General features: G+C 37.1%; 1 protein-coding gene across 1 annotated transcript; it reads right to left on the bottom strand.

Annotated features, from left to right (window-relative positions):
• Positions 1-7,150: 7,150 nt before the first annotated feature.
• Positions 7,151-13,476, bottom strand: SLC7A13 (solute carrier family 7 member 13). Its single transcript, XM_057371090.1, has 4 exons — positions 12,753-13,476; positions 10,143-10,274; positions 8,138-8,502; positions 7,151-7,396 (listed from the first exon to the last, which is right to left on the bottom strand). Exons 1-4 carry the CDS (start codon positions 13,474-13,476, stop codon positions 7,151-7,153), a joined length of 1,467 nt encoding a protein of 488 aa, XP_057227073.1.
• Between the last annotated feature and the right edge of the window lie 374 nt (positions 13,477-13,850).

The following is a 13,850-nucleotide window of genomic DNA, read 5'->3' as shown; positions in this document are numbered from 1 at the left end:
AAGGACAGTGGACTAACTTAATTTAATAGAGAAAAACTAAGACAGGGAATATGGCTGCTGTCCATCATTTTAACATGAATGTCTTTTAAGACAGAGGACTACTTGCTCACAGGMAAGGCTGGCAAAAGAACAAACATAGATAAAGCAGGCATCAGTTTTTAGYAAAATTTGAAGTGAAAACTCAAGGCCTAGAACAGCTGTTCATGAGCAGAGTCCATTCAAAACTTATAAGGCAATTCAGAAAGCACAGTTTATGACACATATTGCAACATTTCACTGCTCTTTTTGAGTTTCTTCTGAAGAAGATAGTTCCTCCACCCTTAGAGTGTAGCTGTGACATGACCATAAGATATTAAACTATAAAAGGAGAGCAAAAATAAATAGTTTTCTAGACTAAACTATGTTTTGGAAAAAAATTCTTGAGATAAATTAAAAATACAACTAAATAACTCCTCTATGTGAAATTGCCTACTCATCTTCCCCCCGTCTTTTCTGCAAGACTACTTCTGAAGTGCTAAGATACAAAGTTCACATTTCAGAGAAAAGATAGGCAGGTACAAAAAAACCTCATTGAAACCAGCATACATAATCAGTATGACATTCCAGTATAGTGTGCACTAAGCCAGTCATTGACCTCCAGCCACATTTTTCAACATTAATGAAAAATTAGRTCAAATGCTTACTTTTTTATAGAGAGATTCAAGAACAAGTGTGAGCATTTGCAAACAAACACCATTTTCAGGTTTATGTTCCCCTCTTGTTGAACACAATTAAAAAAAATATATAATTTAACAATAAAAAAAAATTAATTCTGAAGATCATATTGAGACAACAGAAAGGAATTATGGAAGTTTGTCATAGACCTTAGACTCCTCTGCATGATAGCATTAAGTMATTTTTAGTTCACAGCCTTCCTCAGACAACAGAACTGGAGTCTTCTGCGTTGGAAGGAAGCCAAAAACATCATCTTAATGTTGCTTATTCTTCTCTTAACAGGAATTAAGGTCTTATGGTGATTTTCCATGACTATATATGCTAGAAAAAAACCATCCCATGGTTGTTATACTTTGCAAACCTTTCAGAAAACAATGTCAGTGTGAGCTACACAAAGAGATTAAGCTACAGACACACAGAAACACTAGGACTGCTTCACTTTGTATCCAACTTTCTGCTGTTTCTTAACTCGACCCAGCATTAGAAAATTATTCATAAGCGTGAAAGAAAATTAAACATGAAGGTGCTTTTGATGTCAAGAAGATTGATTTAGAGGACAAGTTCAATCTACTGAAAGTCACAACATAAAGTGATTGTTTCAGTGCACAACAACCAGCAGATGCACAGGTGTGAAGATCTCTGTGCAACTGGCAACCCCAAAATGGGGACACCAGGAGCCACTTTAAACACTGGCCAAATTCTTTACCCATGAAGCACCTGCCAAATACACCCTTCTGGACCTACTCTGACCTGGAAGTTTTAAAAAGCCACAAGCACCTGTTGCCAAAAAAAACTCAGGTCCAAGAGCTTGGCTGCAAAGTACAAAGGCCCGCATTTCATATAAATAAGCACATTAACAATAATGACAGGACATACCCATGCAGGCAGAAAAAAAGAGAGGGACCCTGTGTGCCAGCTGCAGTGGAATGTTTACAGAGTCTGAGGTTGCTSAGCAACAGCCCCTCCCCAAAGTTCCAGGTTTGACCACACCCAATCTTGGTGGGACTCTACTGGAGAAGGTCCCACTCKCAGCCCAGCACTCCACAATCATGGARTCATGGAATGGAATGGCTTGGGTTGGTGGGAACCTYTAAAGATCATTTGATTCCAGCCCCTCTGCTGGGCACAGGGACCCCTTTCACAGACCCAGTGGCCCATCCAGCCTGGCCTGCAATGGGGCATCCATGACTTCTCTGGGCAACCTCTTCCAGTGCCTYGCCACCCTCACACTAAAGACCTGTTGTATATGGAGCAGCAGGGAAACCTCAGCCTAAACACATTTAGCTCTTGCTGCCAGGAGCAATACCTTTTTCTGTTGTCAAAAGGAGATTTTGTGCACAAAGGCTTGCTAATAAGGCTCATTTTAATAGCTTTGCAAGATGATGAAAAACCCTAGTCACWTTCTTTTATATTTGCCAAACAAAACAGATTGATTTCTAGTAGTGTAACTACTTTGTCAAATCTGCAGCTTTGGTGTACCTCAAAATCACATTTTCTTCAGCTTTTGTCCCAACCTATATTGCAGAAAGTACAATATGAAACTGGTTTGATAGGATTATTTTCTAKAAACATAAAAGAACTGGTATCAATTCTGCTACTCACTTTTAATTCACTATTAATTCAGTTTTGTGTTATCTGTTTCATTACTTCTTCCAAGGAATTATGTGACACTGACAAGTCTATAATTTCCTGGCTCACTTCTTTTATTCTATTTAAATATTGGCATATTACCTTTCTTTTGCACTCCTGAAATTTCCCCTGTGTAGCAAGAGTTTATGAAAATCAACATTAACAGTCAAATTCCTCAGCAGCGCCTTTAAACCTGTCGGATACAGCTTATCCAAACCTTCAATTTCCTGTTCTAAAGCARAAATATAAAYATCTTCAAAKTTTCTGAAGCAAATATAGTTCTTACCCCTCCAATCAAGCCAGCAAGAACTGGGAATGCCCAGCATGCCCCATCACTTGGAGTAAGTCATAGAGGACAATTATAATAGGTCATAGAGGACAAGAATCATTTCAGTGACACCGAAGAGGTCACAAGTAAACATTCATAGAGGGTGTTGGAACACAGCTGTTTCTGTTTTGACATAGGTGGAAACTGAGATGTGGGGAGCCTTAGCAATACCCACAATGTATCAAACTTAAGAGTGGAAGTCAGGAGCTCTGAGCCACTCATGGCCTGACAGCACCAGGCAGCTCCTCATGGATCCTCCCCTGTGTCACACAGAGGTTCCAACCAAATATCACTGCATGAGAGAACAGAAAACACATTCAGCTGTTCATTAGTAGCTGGTTATCTTTTCATTGGAATCACAGTTAACACTCACTATGTTGGGAGTTTTATTTCTTCTGTACAGTTGCTGAGGTTTGCCACAGAGTGATTTTTTTTTCTTTGCAAAGCAGTCAGCATACATGGAATTAGCATGATGCATAACTTAATAATTTAATTTTTTAATTAATTTTAGCAAATAAGACTGATAATCATTTGCTATTTTACATTGTCCTTTTAAGGGAGGCTACCTGTCAAAATAGGTCAGTACAGTATGGAGAAAAAATTATCCACATTCTATCTCTACTTATTGTATGGCTGAAATTCTGAAATGTGCAAGTATGCATGAGTGTAAAAGAATTATGAAGTCAAAGATAAAAAAAAAATAAAATTTTAAATAAATGTCTGATATAGTTTAGTAATAAAACAGTCACACTTCCATATAGCATTTTCTGAAATATATTCAAGTAGGAAAGCAGCTGAGACACACTGAAACAAGCTATAAATGTTAAAATATTGAATTGCTCTTGGCCAGAGTAGCTAATACGAGTTATAAATTTGAATTCTGTTCCTTTGTGCTTACTGCTTGGAAATGTGGAATGATCCAGSAACAATAAGAAATCTTATACATTTAATAGTGTATTTGCTTCTTTGTGATTTAGAATTCTAAAACACTCAGGCAACAGAAAGCTTGCATTAAGAGAACATCAGTGACTCATATTCAGGGGATGGGCAGTACCATATCTGAGATTGCTTTTATAATGCTAATTCAGCTCAGCTGTGTGAGTCCCTTTCCAACAGGGGTCATTTAATGAGAGCCTCCTTTTCAGAAAACCCCGTCTCATTTGGATCTGGGAATAAGTAAACATTTGTGTTGMAGAAGATGCTAAATGTGAGGCAGCCAATCCCTCATTTGCTGTAGAAGAGGAATTTGATGTAGTGATTGAGGTAGCACTCRCAGAACAGTTGCTGGATTTAGGAATTTGAGTATAGCCCAGAAGAACACACACTGTTCTTTTTCTATAAATTTCCACGGCTGTACTAGAATGATTTAAATCAAAATTGTAATTAATTCTGTTTTCCTTATTTTCTATACCAAATTTTAAATCCTCCCTATTTGATTTGTGGAATTTTAAAATTTCAGTTGTAATTGAACAATTAGTATACTGTTAGGTCTTAAAGGAATTTCAGCTACTCACAGTTACTTAGAAGTTGAGCTATAGGATACCAGCTATTCATCTAAACCACAGTGACTCTAATAATTTGTCCTCCTTTCCTTTTTGTAGTGTTCTTGGAACTTAATTCCAGGGGACTATAGGCAGTCTGAACTTACTAATTGCAATGAAAAATCAGCTCCAGGGTACCCATCTTAAGCATCCAAACATACTTCCTTTGTTTCCATCTAAAACCTGGAATGAATGGAAATGGAAATCTGTATACAGTGTCTGAACAGCCRTACAAGATGTATGTTCATCAACTCCCTGGCTGTTGCCCCTGCCTCCTATGAAAAGAAACATCCATAGTTGTACCTCATCACCAGATGGCTCTCCATCCTGGTGTTTGGTGTGAGTTGAAGGATCTTAGGGAACATCACACGACAGATTTTTTGTGCAACCTACACATCAGCTTAACTTACTTTAAGCAAGCAAAGCTGATGCCACTGACTCAGCTCATGAGAGTCAAGACAAATTRGTGGTGGTGCTGTCATGAGGAACACCATGGGAAATTCTGTAAGAAATTAATAATATCTATGAAGAGCAGTATTTGAGCAGAGAGTGATRAAAAAATGCAAGATCACATGTGAAATGGGAAGAAAATAATAGTGAATTATTTGACACCATCCATTCTATCCAATAAATGAGGTAAGGGTATATAGAAAGAACAGTTTATGATCTGATAATGCAAGGCTATTGAAAGGTGCCTTTGCAGACGGGCTTAAGCTTGCATGAACAWGTTTTATTCTGACATTCTAAATGTTCTGATCTTGCATGTGCCAGTTCATGTGCCATTTCCTAAATTTTGGTAAAATAAAAACTATCTATTTCATATTCCAGAAAGATACATAAATGCACCTTATTTCATATTACATTTCATTGGGACTTTTGAGTTCTCTGATTTGTTGAAACTGCTAAACCTCTCTATTTGAACTTTGAATCATTAACAAATACGTGCTCCAATTAACCAAACATACCCTGACATATGCAATTTGTAGGTACCCAATTCATTATGGAATTAAATAGATAGCTGACACACTGACGAGAAATTACATGGAAATAACATACCCAATTCAGCAACTTTCCCCTGATGCTCGCTTTTCCTAATCAGCTGGTCTACAACACAGTGTACTTGTTACTTACACACTTTTCCTTATGAGTTCCACTTTTCTTTTATATATTAAAATAGAGATTTAAATAAATTATTTGATCAATCTCAGTTGAAAATCTGAGGYTCTGCCATGCCTGCATTTACAAATGCAGGATTACAAATGGATGCTTTGGTGACAGTAAAATCCTTTCTTCCTTTTACAATTCAKTTCTTAAAATATCACTCCTCTACAATGTCGATGAGTCTTGTGATATTTTAAATTTAAACAGAAAGAGAAATGTTTTTCCAATAGCATTGTGAAGTGAAATTAAACATTGATTCCTTTCTTGCTTTCAGCAGGATTCAGTCTCCCACTTAGCTATATATACTGCACTCCTCATTTGTATGAACTTTTTATCCTATAGTATTTGAAAAAGTGTAAAATTTTCTTCAWATCTGCATTCTGTGTGCATTATCACCTTGAGAAAAGCCACTTGCTTAAAGTATTTGTTTTCATTTGGGGGCTCATTCCAGTGCAAAGTCAAATCATCCTTTGTTTGATTCTTAGCTTTATTGAGATGTGCCCTAGACTTTGGGTAGCTATGAATAAGTCTTTATCTATTATTCTGATCTATAAAATTGTTAAGTATCAGTGAAGTGAATATTGTAGCAAGATTTTTTTCATTCTGCTGTGCTATAGTAAAATGGCCAGTAAGACAATTTCACCAATACTACATCCATGAAATCAGAGATCACAGTGCAAGAGGGATGTTAGGCTGGGGCCATCTACYGGTTGTGTTGCTGAGCTTTCACTGACAGATTTGGAAAATCACTTTTTATTTATAATTCTATTGCAATTCTAAAAATAGCAGTACATGTTAATAGATTAATCACATACATACGTGTTGTTTCTTACTTACTGGTTCTTTGGTTTTAAGATTAAATATTCCATGAACTTAATATGACTCAATTATCAGAAGAAAAAAAGAATTTATTTATTTTGCTTTCATAAACAAAATAAAAATGGAGGGGAGGAGATCTAAAAAGCTTTTACTTCTCAATGACTCCAAAAAGAAAGCAAGGAATAAAGCAGTGTTAATGCTAAGATGTAAACCATTTAATAAAGTAATCTACATGTGTTTAATCACAGTTTTTATTTCTGAGATAAAAAGGATAAACAATTCTTATTGACTTACTTGATGCTCTATAAGATTTCACCTTGAATTTGTATGTGTTGTTCTAGAATASCTAAGATGTACCATATACACTCTTCTTGAAGTTTAAAAAAAATCTCAGTCACTTTTATGATATTCTTCAAAGGCTTTTATTAAAAATAAATTTATGCAAAAAAATGTAGATAAACGGAAACATCAAGTTTTAAAACCAGAAGTTTTAATAAATGAACTACTGCAAACTAAGAACAATCAAGACAATTTAGCTCAAAGTCCAAAAGTATATTTATATAATGATGCTGTTAAATATGTATTCATTCACTTATTATATGATAATATTGATAATTATTTGTGCTGTGAATGAGTCTTAYTTCTATTACTGAAAGGCTACACACAACTTTTAACTGTGTTTTCAGGAGCAAGAGAGAGCATTTTACAGATTTTACAAGTTTAAGAGAGTTTCTTTGCACCTATGAAATTCATACATATATACATTTATGTATTCATACAAACAGACACAAAAATATAAACATATTAACTTATTATGATAATGTCTATACATATATATGTGGATGTTTGTAATATATGCATGCAGGCACACCTAACACCTAAATTGTACTGTTTACAGTCTCAATTAAACAAAATCCTCTCTTGGGCCTTTACCTGTACTGGGATTAAACATCTGCCATTATTCACATTTGCCCTCAGCAGATCCRTCAGCAGGACAGACTTCTAACAGGAGCTGTAAGTGGCAAGTAATTTTATCAAGAAATGCAAAATGTAATTTAAAATGTATAAAAGGCAGATAAACAATGAGACTTCCCAGCATAAACAGGAAAGCGTAAACATATTGCAGATTTGGAGACCAGACTATGGGAGCTAGAACTAGAAAGAAAGACATTGCCACCATCACAAATGGAACTGGTAAAAACACCTGTAAGAGAAAGAAAAGAAATGGTTTAGGAAATAAAGGAACCAACTGTGATTTTATGCCACATGCATAAGAGTAATAACTGTTCTTTGCTACCATAGAGTACCATTTCTCATGTTTCGATAAAWTCACCCAGGACAAGTCATCTGACACAAATTGCCTATAAGAGAGGCATCTTTTTTAAAATATTTGTTTAGGCACCTTCTTCTGTTGTTAATGGGGCGAAATTGGCAGTACTGGAAATACATTCATCCACATATGATATTGTGAGTTCCTCTAAGATACTCAGGGCTGGGTGCCTAGAAGCCTTCACAATAAGTATACACTTGTAACTGAGCTTTCTGACTGCTTGGGTAAGAGRAAATTCAGCCTCTCCTTAATGTCCATTATTGTGTCAGGGAAGGTGAGAGCAGGTCAAAGTTTAATTAACTATGAATGGAAATGGGTCCTATACTGCTCTTGCTCCACAYTGGTACAGTTCCACATTGTTTGCACATCTCCCCCACTCTGTATATAACCATCTCCTGATTTCAAGTGCAAATCCTCTGGGGTGGAAACGATTTGTTTGTTTCTCTTCCTTTTATGTTGAAGAAAAGTTTTTTAATAAGTCTCAAAACATTGAGATTATTATTGGCATTTTGTGACTATCCACCTTTGATTTGCACTTGTTCTGTAACATCTTCATGCCACCCATGACTTAAAAAAAAAATCTATAAAAATATTTTGTAACTTAGGTCTAKTTACTTTGTATGGTCGATGTAGATGAGGTTCCCGGTACCGAAGTACAATCAGGCTTGCACAAGTCAGTCCAATCATGAGCCAGGCAGAAAATCCAAAGTAATTTGTTAATGTAATAAGGTCAGAGGGGATGATAAAAATGGATGCAATGATGGTTGAAAAAATCATGGCTGGTGCTGGRGTACAGGAGTGGACATTAAGCATGGATATTAAAGCAGGGAGATGTCCTGACTGACTTCCAGCATAGCTTAATCGACCAAGGGTGAACATGCTGCTGTTGAGAGCACCAAATATTGAGACAGCAACAGAGACRGGAATGATCCAGGCAACAGAGGGAATCACTCGATCAGCCCAAGTGACTGCCACGGCAACTGCAAGAAAACAAAGAATTAGAGTAATATAAGTACCATGTTCTGGATAACTGACAGACTCAACAGGAACAAACCTTAAAATAGAAGATACACCTATTATTTACCAGCAAGGTCAGCTTTTCTTTGCAGTAGTCGAACACTAATCCAATCCTAAGGGTATTTCATTCAGGAGCTAAACATTTCCTGGGAGGATGACAGCAAGGAGTGCTGCCTGCCAGAATAAGCCACAGAAACCTGCTGGGGCCAATATCACAGTCATGAACTGCCCAGCAGGAGTGAGCTGCACCTCACGTCCTGCATCACAAACACACACATGGGCAAGGAAAGAAAAATAACTCCTTGGTCTCCAGCATGACCACAGTGGTGACAAGAACTGCTATTACAGGAAACTGCCAACAGGAGCACATCTGCATTTAGAGATGGGTCAGCAAATGTGATATTCATGAGATTTCGCTATGGGTGGAACTGGAAAATACGAAAGATTGTTTCTGAGCAGGGGATATTCAATATTGCTTGGAAATTGGCTGTAGTTGATATTGTAGCAAAGACAATATTTAGTGTGTCTACAACCCAATGCCATGAAGAACATAGGTTTTGCAGTGAGTGACCTGTGAAGGATAGGAATTTATTAGAGATGAGGAAGAGTGCCTCCCCCCTCAACCCTTTCTCCAAAAAAAGTAGTGAAGGAAGAAGAACAAGCAATGTCTGAAAAAGTGTTATAATTTTAAGGCTCTTTTCACTGCTGGCATCCATAAACACAATTCCCCTGGTGTGCATGGAGCTGGTCATGCCAGCTGGCAGCTGCTGTTCATGGATAGTCTGGTATTTGCTGTCTCCTTCATTGTAGGATGCAAATGATCCATCACTCCTAGCAGATAGCCTGATACTGGCTGAGTGATAATACGAGGTTACTGAGTTCCCATTTATATTGGTGAGCTTTTTTCATAGGAAAAAAAATAATTGATCCATCCAAATGAGGTATGGTTTTTCTCACGCCTGTAGGCAAGGTCTGACAGCTCACTCTCATTACAGTAGGATTTTAAATGTGCTGTTTGGACAATCAAGGAGAAATACAGTTCCCCTTGGAGCTTTTCATGGGCAGCTTAYTGGTACAGGATCTGAGAGAGGCTTTACACTGGACTTTTGTATAGGCTCTTCTAAGGAATCATGATATTTACCATAAGTAACACATCCAAAATGGCTACATTTTTGTGTCCATAGTCTTTTCTATGATCCTGAACATGTTAGACAGGCCCACTTCCTAAAGAGTAATGGCTTTAGCCTGAGATGCCATGAGATAGGGAAAGGAGGAGGAGAGACTATTAAAACTACAGGAAAACAAAGGTCATCTCTGTATTTGGGACCTGACTTTCATCTTATTTTCCAGGTTTTAATACACTTTTGATTTTATTTTAGACAGTGTAGGGAAAAGCCAGCATTTTCAACACCTAATAATATCTGTCTGCATTCAGTGAAACTTGTGTCATACAGTAAAATTAAAGAAGAATTCTCTGTTAAAATGAAATTAATCCAAACTTCTGGGTTGTGAAGTTAGGTGAGCAGAAGTAACCCAGGACATTGACATCAGATGGATATGCTAATAGACCACTCCTTTTTAATTGAAAATATTAAATACATACCTGAAGAGACAATTTCCTTAGGTGTGAGRACAGTCAGATAAGAGATGTTCACCAGTAAATAAAAAACAATTACTGCAGGAACAGCAGTCATCACMGTTAAGGGGATATTTCTGCTGGGGCTTTTCATCTCCTCTGAAAAATACAATTTAAAACAACAAGAAGCAAGCAGTGTAGGTTCTGGAAGTGTTTATTCAGTAGTGAAGCTATGCAGAGCTTGACAAGGCTGATAGCAAAGTCCAGTCCCAATCCCTAATGATGGYTGCTAAATTCTCTGCTTGTGAAAACCTACAGTGGTCCACAAATAGGTTAATGTGAAAGATTCTTAAACAATTTAATTTTATTTAGCTATTTTTTAACTATTTTGAAAGGAGGGCTGGATGAAAAGCTGATTGATTAAAAAAAATTAAAAAGAGTGATAATTTCTCTTTTATTTGATTGAGCACATATTTGACTTGCACTACAAAGCTGATTTGGTAGGAAATTTTCAAGTAGCCTTACTTGAATTGCTAGCTTAAACATGAGACTCTAAAGTCACATTATTTATTCTTATATCACCTCGTGGGTCCTGATCTGAAACTTTTTGAGTGTATTTGCCTACTCCTACTAAAAATCTTCCTGTTTGCTCTTATATCAAGAAAACAGGAAAAGTAAGAGAAAAACTGATGGTATAAACTTAAGAGCAATAATGCAGTGGCCTTAAAAAGGGGCCATTCCCAGATGAATTCTGATGATGATTATCTTTTCCAGGGAAAGATCATGGAGGAAAATTGTTTAGTGCTAAGCCTGATAGCTTAGAACTACTCTTACCAAACAAGAAAAAGCCCCAAATTTTACAGGTGAACAATTCAGTCACTGGCAGGCATTCCTGAGCATGTCATAGTCCCAGCAAAAGATGGAGCTGGTTTCCAGAAATCTAATCTCAATCATCTTCATCTCAATCAAAAAGGTTCTTTTTCACCTCTTTCACTCCTTCCTCTTGTTCCCTTTCCACTTCCTACTTCTCTCAGCATTTACAGACAATTTCCTGAATATTACCAGCAAATGACTGACAAGAGGGAAGAAGTTAAAAGTCAAATGTGCAACTTTTTAAAACTCTTTTTAGGAGACAGAAATCCATATCCTCCTTCATGTTTGATTTCTATCTTCAGCTCAGGTATATCAGCCTCAAGCCATGATCATTGTGCTGGCTGTAGTGCAGAGACAGGACTGAAGGAGCACAGCAGTGGAATTCAGATATTATCAGAGGATTTGGCATTTATTTCAAATGTAAGAAATAAACTTAGTAMTTTTGAGCTCAGAAGAGGATAATGACCAAAACTGCCAATTCAAATTTATCTTTCCATTTGTTTTGTTGCTTGTTACAGCTTTGCCATCCAGCTGGCACCTGATCCATTAGCTGAAGCTCACAGAAATGAAGTTATTATTGAAGAATAGGAAACTCAGTTTGGTTCAGAACTATTGCATAGGTTACATCTGTCTAAACAGCTATGCTGCCCAGTCTTTGGCATTTATTCGTACTGCTAACTGATCAGAAAATTAATATTTTACCATAAGTCTTCTATTTTCTCAGGCTTACAAAGCCAAGTGCTTGTCTTTAAGGAGTCCCTAAAGTTACAAAATCATACTTTCCTGATTTATAGCACTTTTTAAAAAAATTGTAATCTATTTTTTAAAGCTGGAATACTTAGATTGCAAAGATAACAGTCCGTTTTTTAAACATTAACCAAATTTTCACACTGTACTCACCACTGAACTTTGTATTATGCATTTAACACATTCASTTTATTTAATATTTTACATGATAAWGGTAAATRGATACATATGGTTAAAGATATAAYGGYAAYATCTRCTTGATTACAAYGTAATTCCATGAATCTGATGATACTATAAAACACTATTAATCTAAYTWGTGACAYGAATAACTAACATTATGAACATCACCTCTGTAGTTTTCATGAAAAAATGCTCATTTATTACTGCCACGTGTCAGCAGATACAGAATAGGATAAGTAAATAGATATTCAAAAAACTTTTGAATATTAAAATTGAGTACAAGTTCTATGAAAAAATGTATACTACCTTCCTTAGATCTCTGTTTACCTTCTATTAGACTTCAAAAGTCTACTTTCCCAAGAAAATATATCCCATAAAATTACTACTTTCTAACAAAATTCCAAATGAATTTGTCCATGTAAAAACCAGCTGCATAACCTCAGATAAGGCACAGGTATTTAAATGGAAATTATCTATGCACACATAGTTTGGCATGGATAGCTTAACATTTTCCTAAAAATACACTGGCATGGACAATGAGAAAGATAAAATTCAGATTTTTAAGATAAGAAAAATTCTGTTTATGCATGAGATTTTAAATCAACTATTTTGATTTCTCTTGTACTCCCCTGGAAATATCAGCTTGATTCTGCACAGAAAGCAGGAGTCTTCCCTAGAGAGGAACAATGTTTCTTCTACCAGCCCCAACAACACAGGACTCATGTAAAACAAGAAGRACCCTGTGTTCTTGAAGAAGAGACAAGTTCTCTCAAAACAAGCTGAGGAACATAAGAATGAGATCTGCAGAACTAAACCCAAAGAAAAGGAGCAGAATACCTGCCATGTAATTGAGAGACCACCAGCCACCGTACGCGTACAGTCCTTGGAAGAAAGCTTCRGCAATCTGTGCAGCGTTGGGGATCTCTGAGCCAAACATATCCTCAAACCTGGCCAGAGTCTCCCTTTGCCTGGCAACGAGAAGAACTATGCCTCCGACAGCAATCACAGACAAGGCCATCACCTTCAGCAGAGTGAACACTGTCTGCACCCACGCAGCCATTTTGACGCTGAGGCCATTCAAAATCCCCAGGGACCAGAGAACGGCCAAGGCCAGGCATTTCTTCAGCACTTCTGGCACAGGGCAAATGCCGTAGAAAGGCTGGGTGGCGTATTCAGCAAACAGCAAGGCTCGAGCAGCATTTGATGCTGGCTTGGTAAATGTTGAGGTCCAGATAAATATGAAGGCGGGGAGGGATCCAAGGCCTCTTTTAATGTGGCTGTATTCTCCTCCGGAGAAGGGCAGAGCRGCTCCCAGCTCCGCGTAGCAGAGGGCACCCATCAGAGAAACCAGCCCAGATGCCGCCCAGATCGTTAGTGCAAYGCCAACATTGAGCAAGGAATGTTTCAACACCCCTGTGGGAGACACRAAGATCCCTGCTCCAACAATTGATCCTACAATAAAACTTACCCCATCAAAATAACCTATATCTCTTTTGAGTTGCATCTTGGTATTTTCTTTTCTTTGCACATCTTTAGGTTCATTGTTTTCTCCTTTTCCCATTTTTTTCTGTTTGTTGCACAGCAGATTTCGCTTTGCTGTTAGGCTGTAATGGCCCTACTTGCTACTGAAATGTTACGGGATGCTTGGCTTAATCATTCAGAAAAGAAAGCATACTTTGGGTTTTGATGTCTCCTGTGTGATGATGATTAACCAAATACTTCAAGAAACACTGGCAAATCATGTACATGTTGGTTTAATATGTACTTCAGAAATTATTATGGCTGGAAGGTATTTTTAAAGAAAACAGCATTAAAAAAATGCACAGCAAATTCTCATTTCTCAGATGATTTTCATCAACAGATTTCAATTTGTTTTATACACATCTTCAGAGACAACCACAAAAAGTGAATAAATGTCACTGCTACATCAACCTG

This window comes from Malurus melanocephalus, unplaced genomic scaffold (genome assembly GCF_030028575.1).
Source record: "Malurus melanocephalus ecotype Western Australia unplaced genomic scaffold, MMel_1.1 scaffold_141, whole genome shotgun sequence".
Taxonomy (NCBI): domain Eukaryota; kingdom Metazoa; phylum Chordata; class Aves; order Passeriformes; family Maluridae; genus Malurus; species Malurus melanocephalus.
Note: the sequence above shows the minus strand (reverse complement) of the source record. Positions and strands in the feature narration are given on the sequence as shown.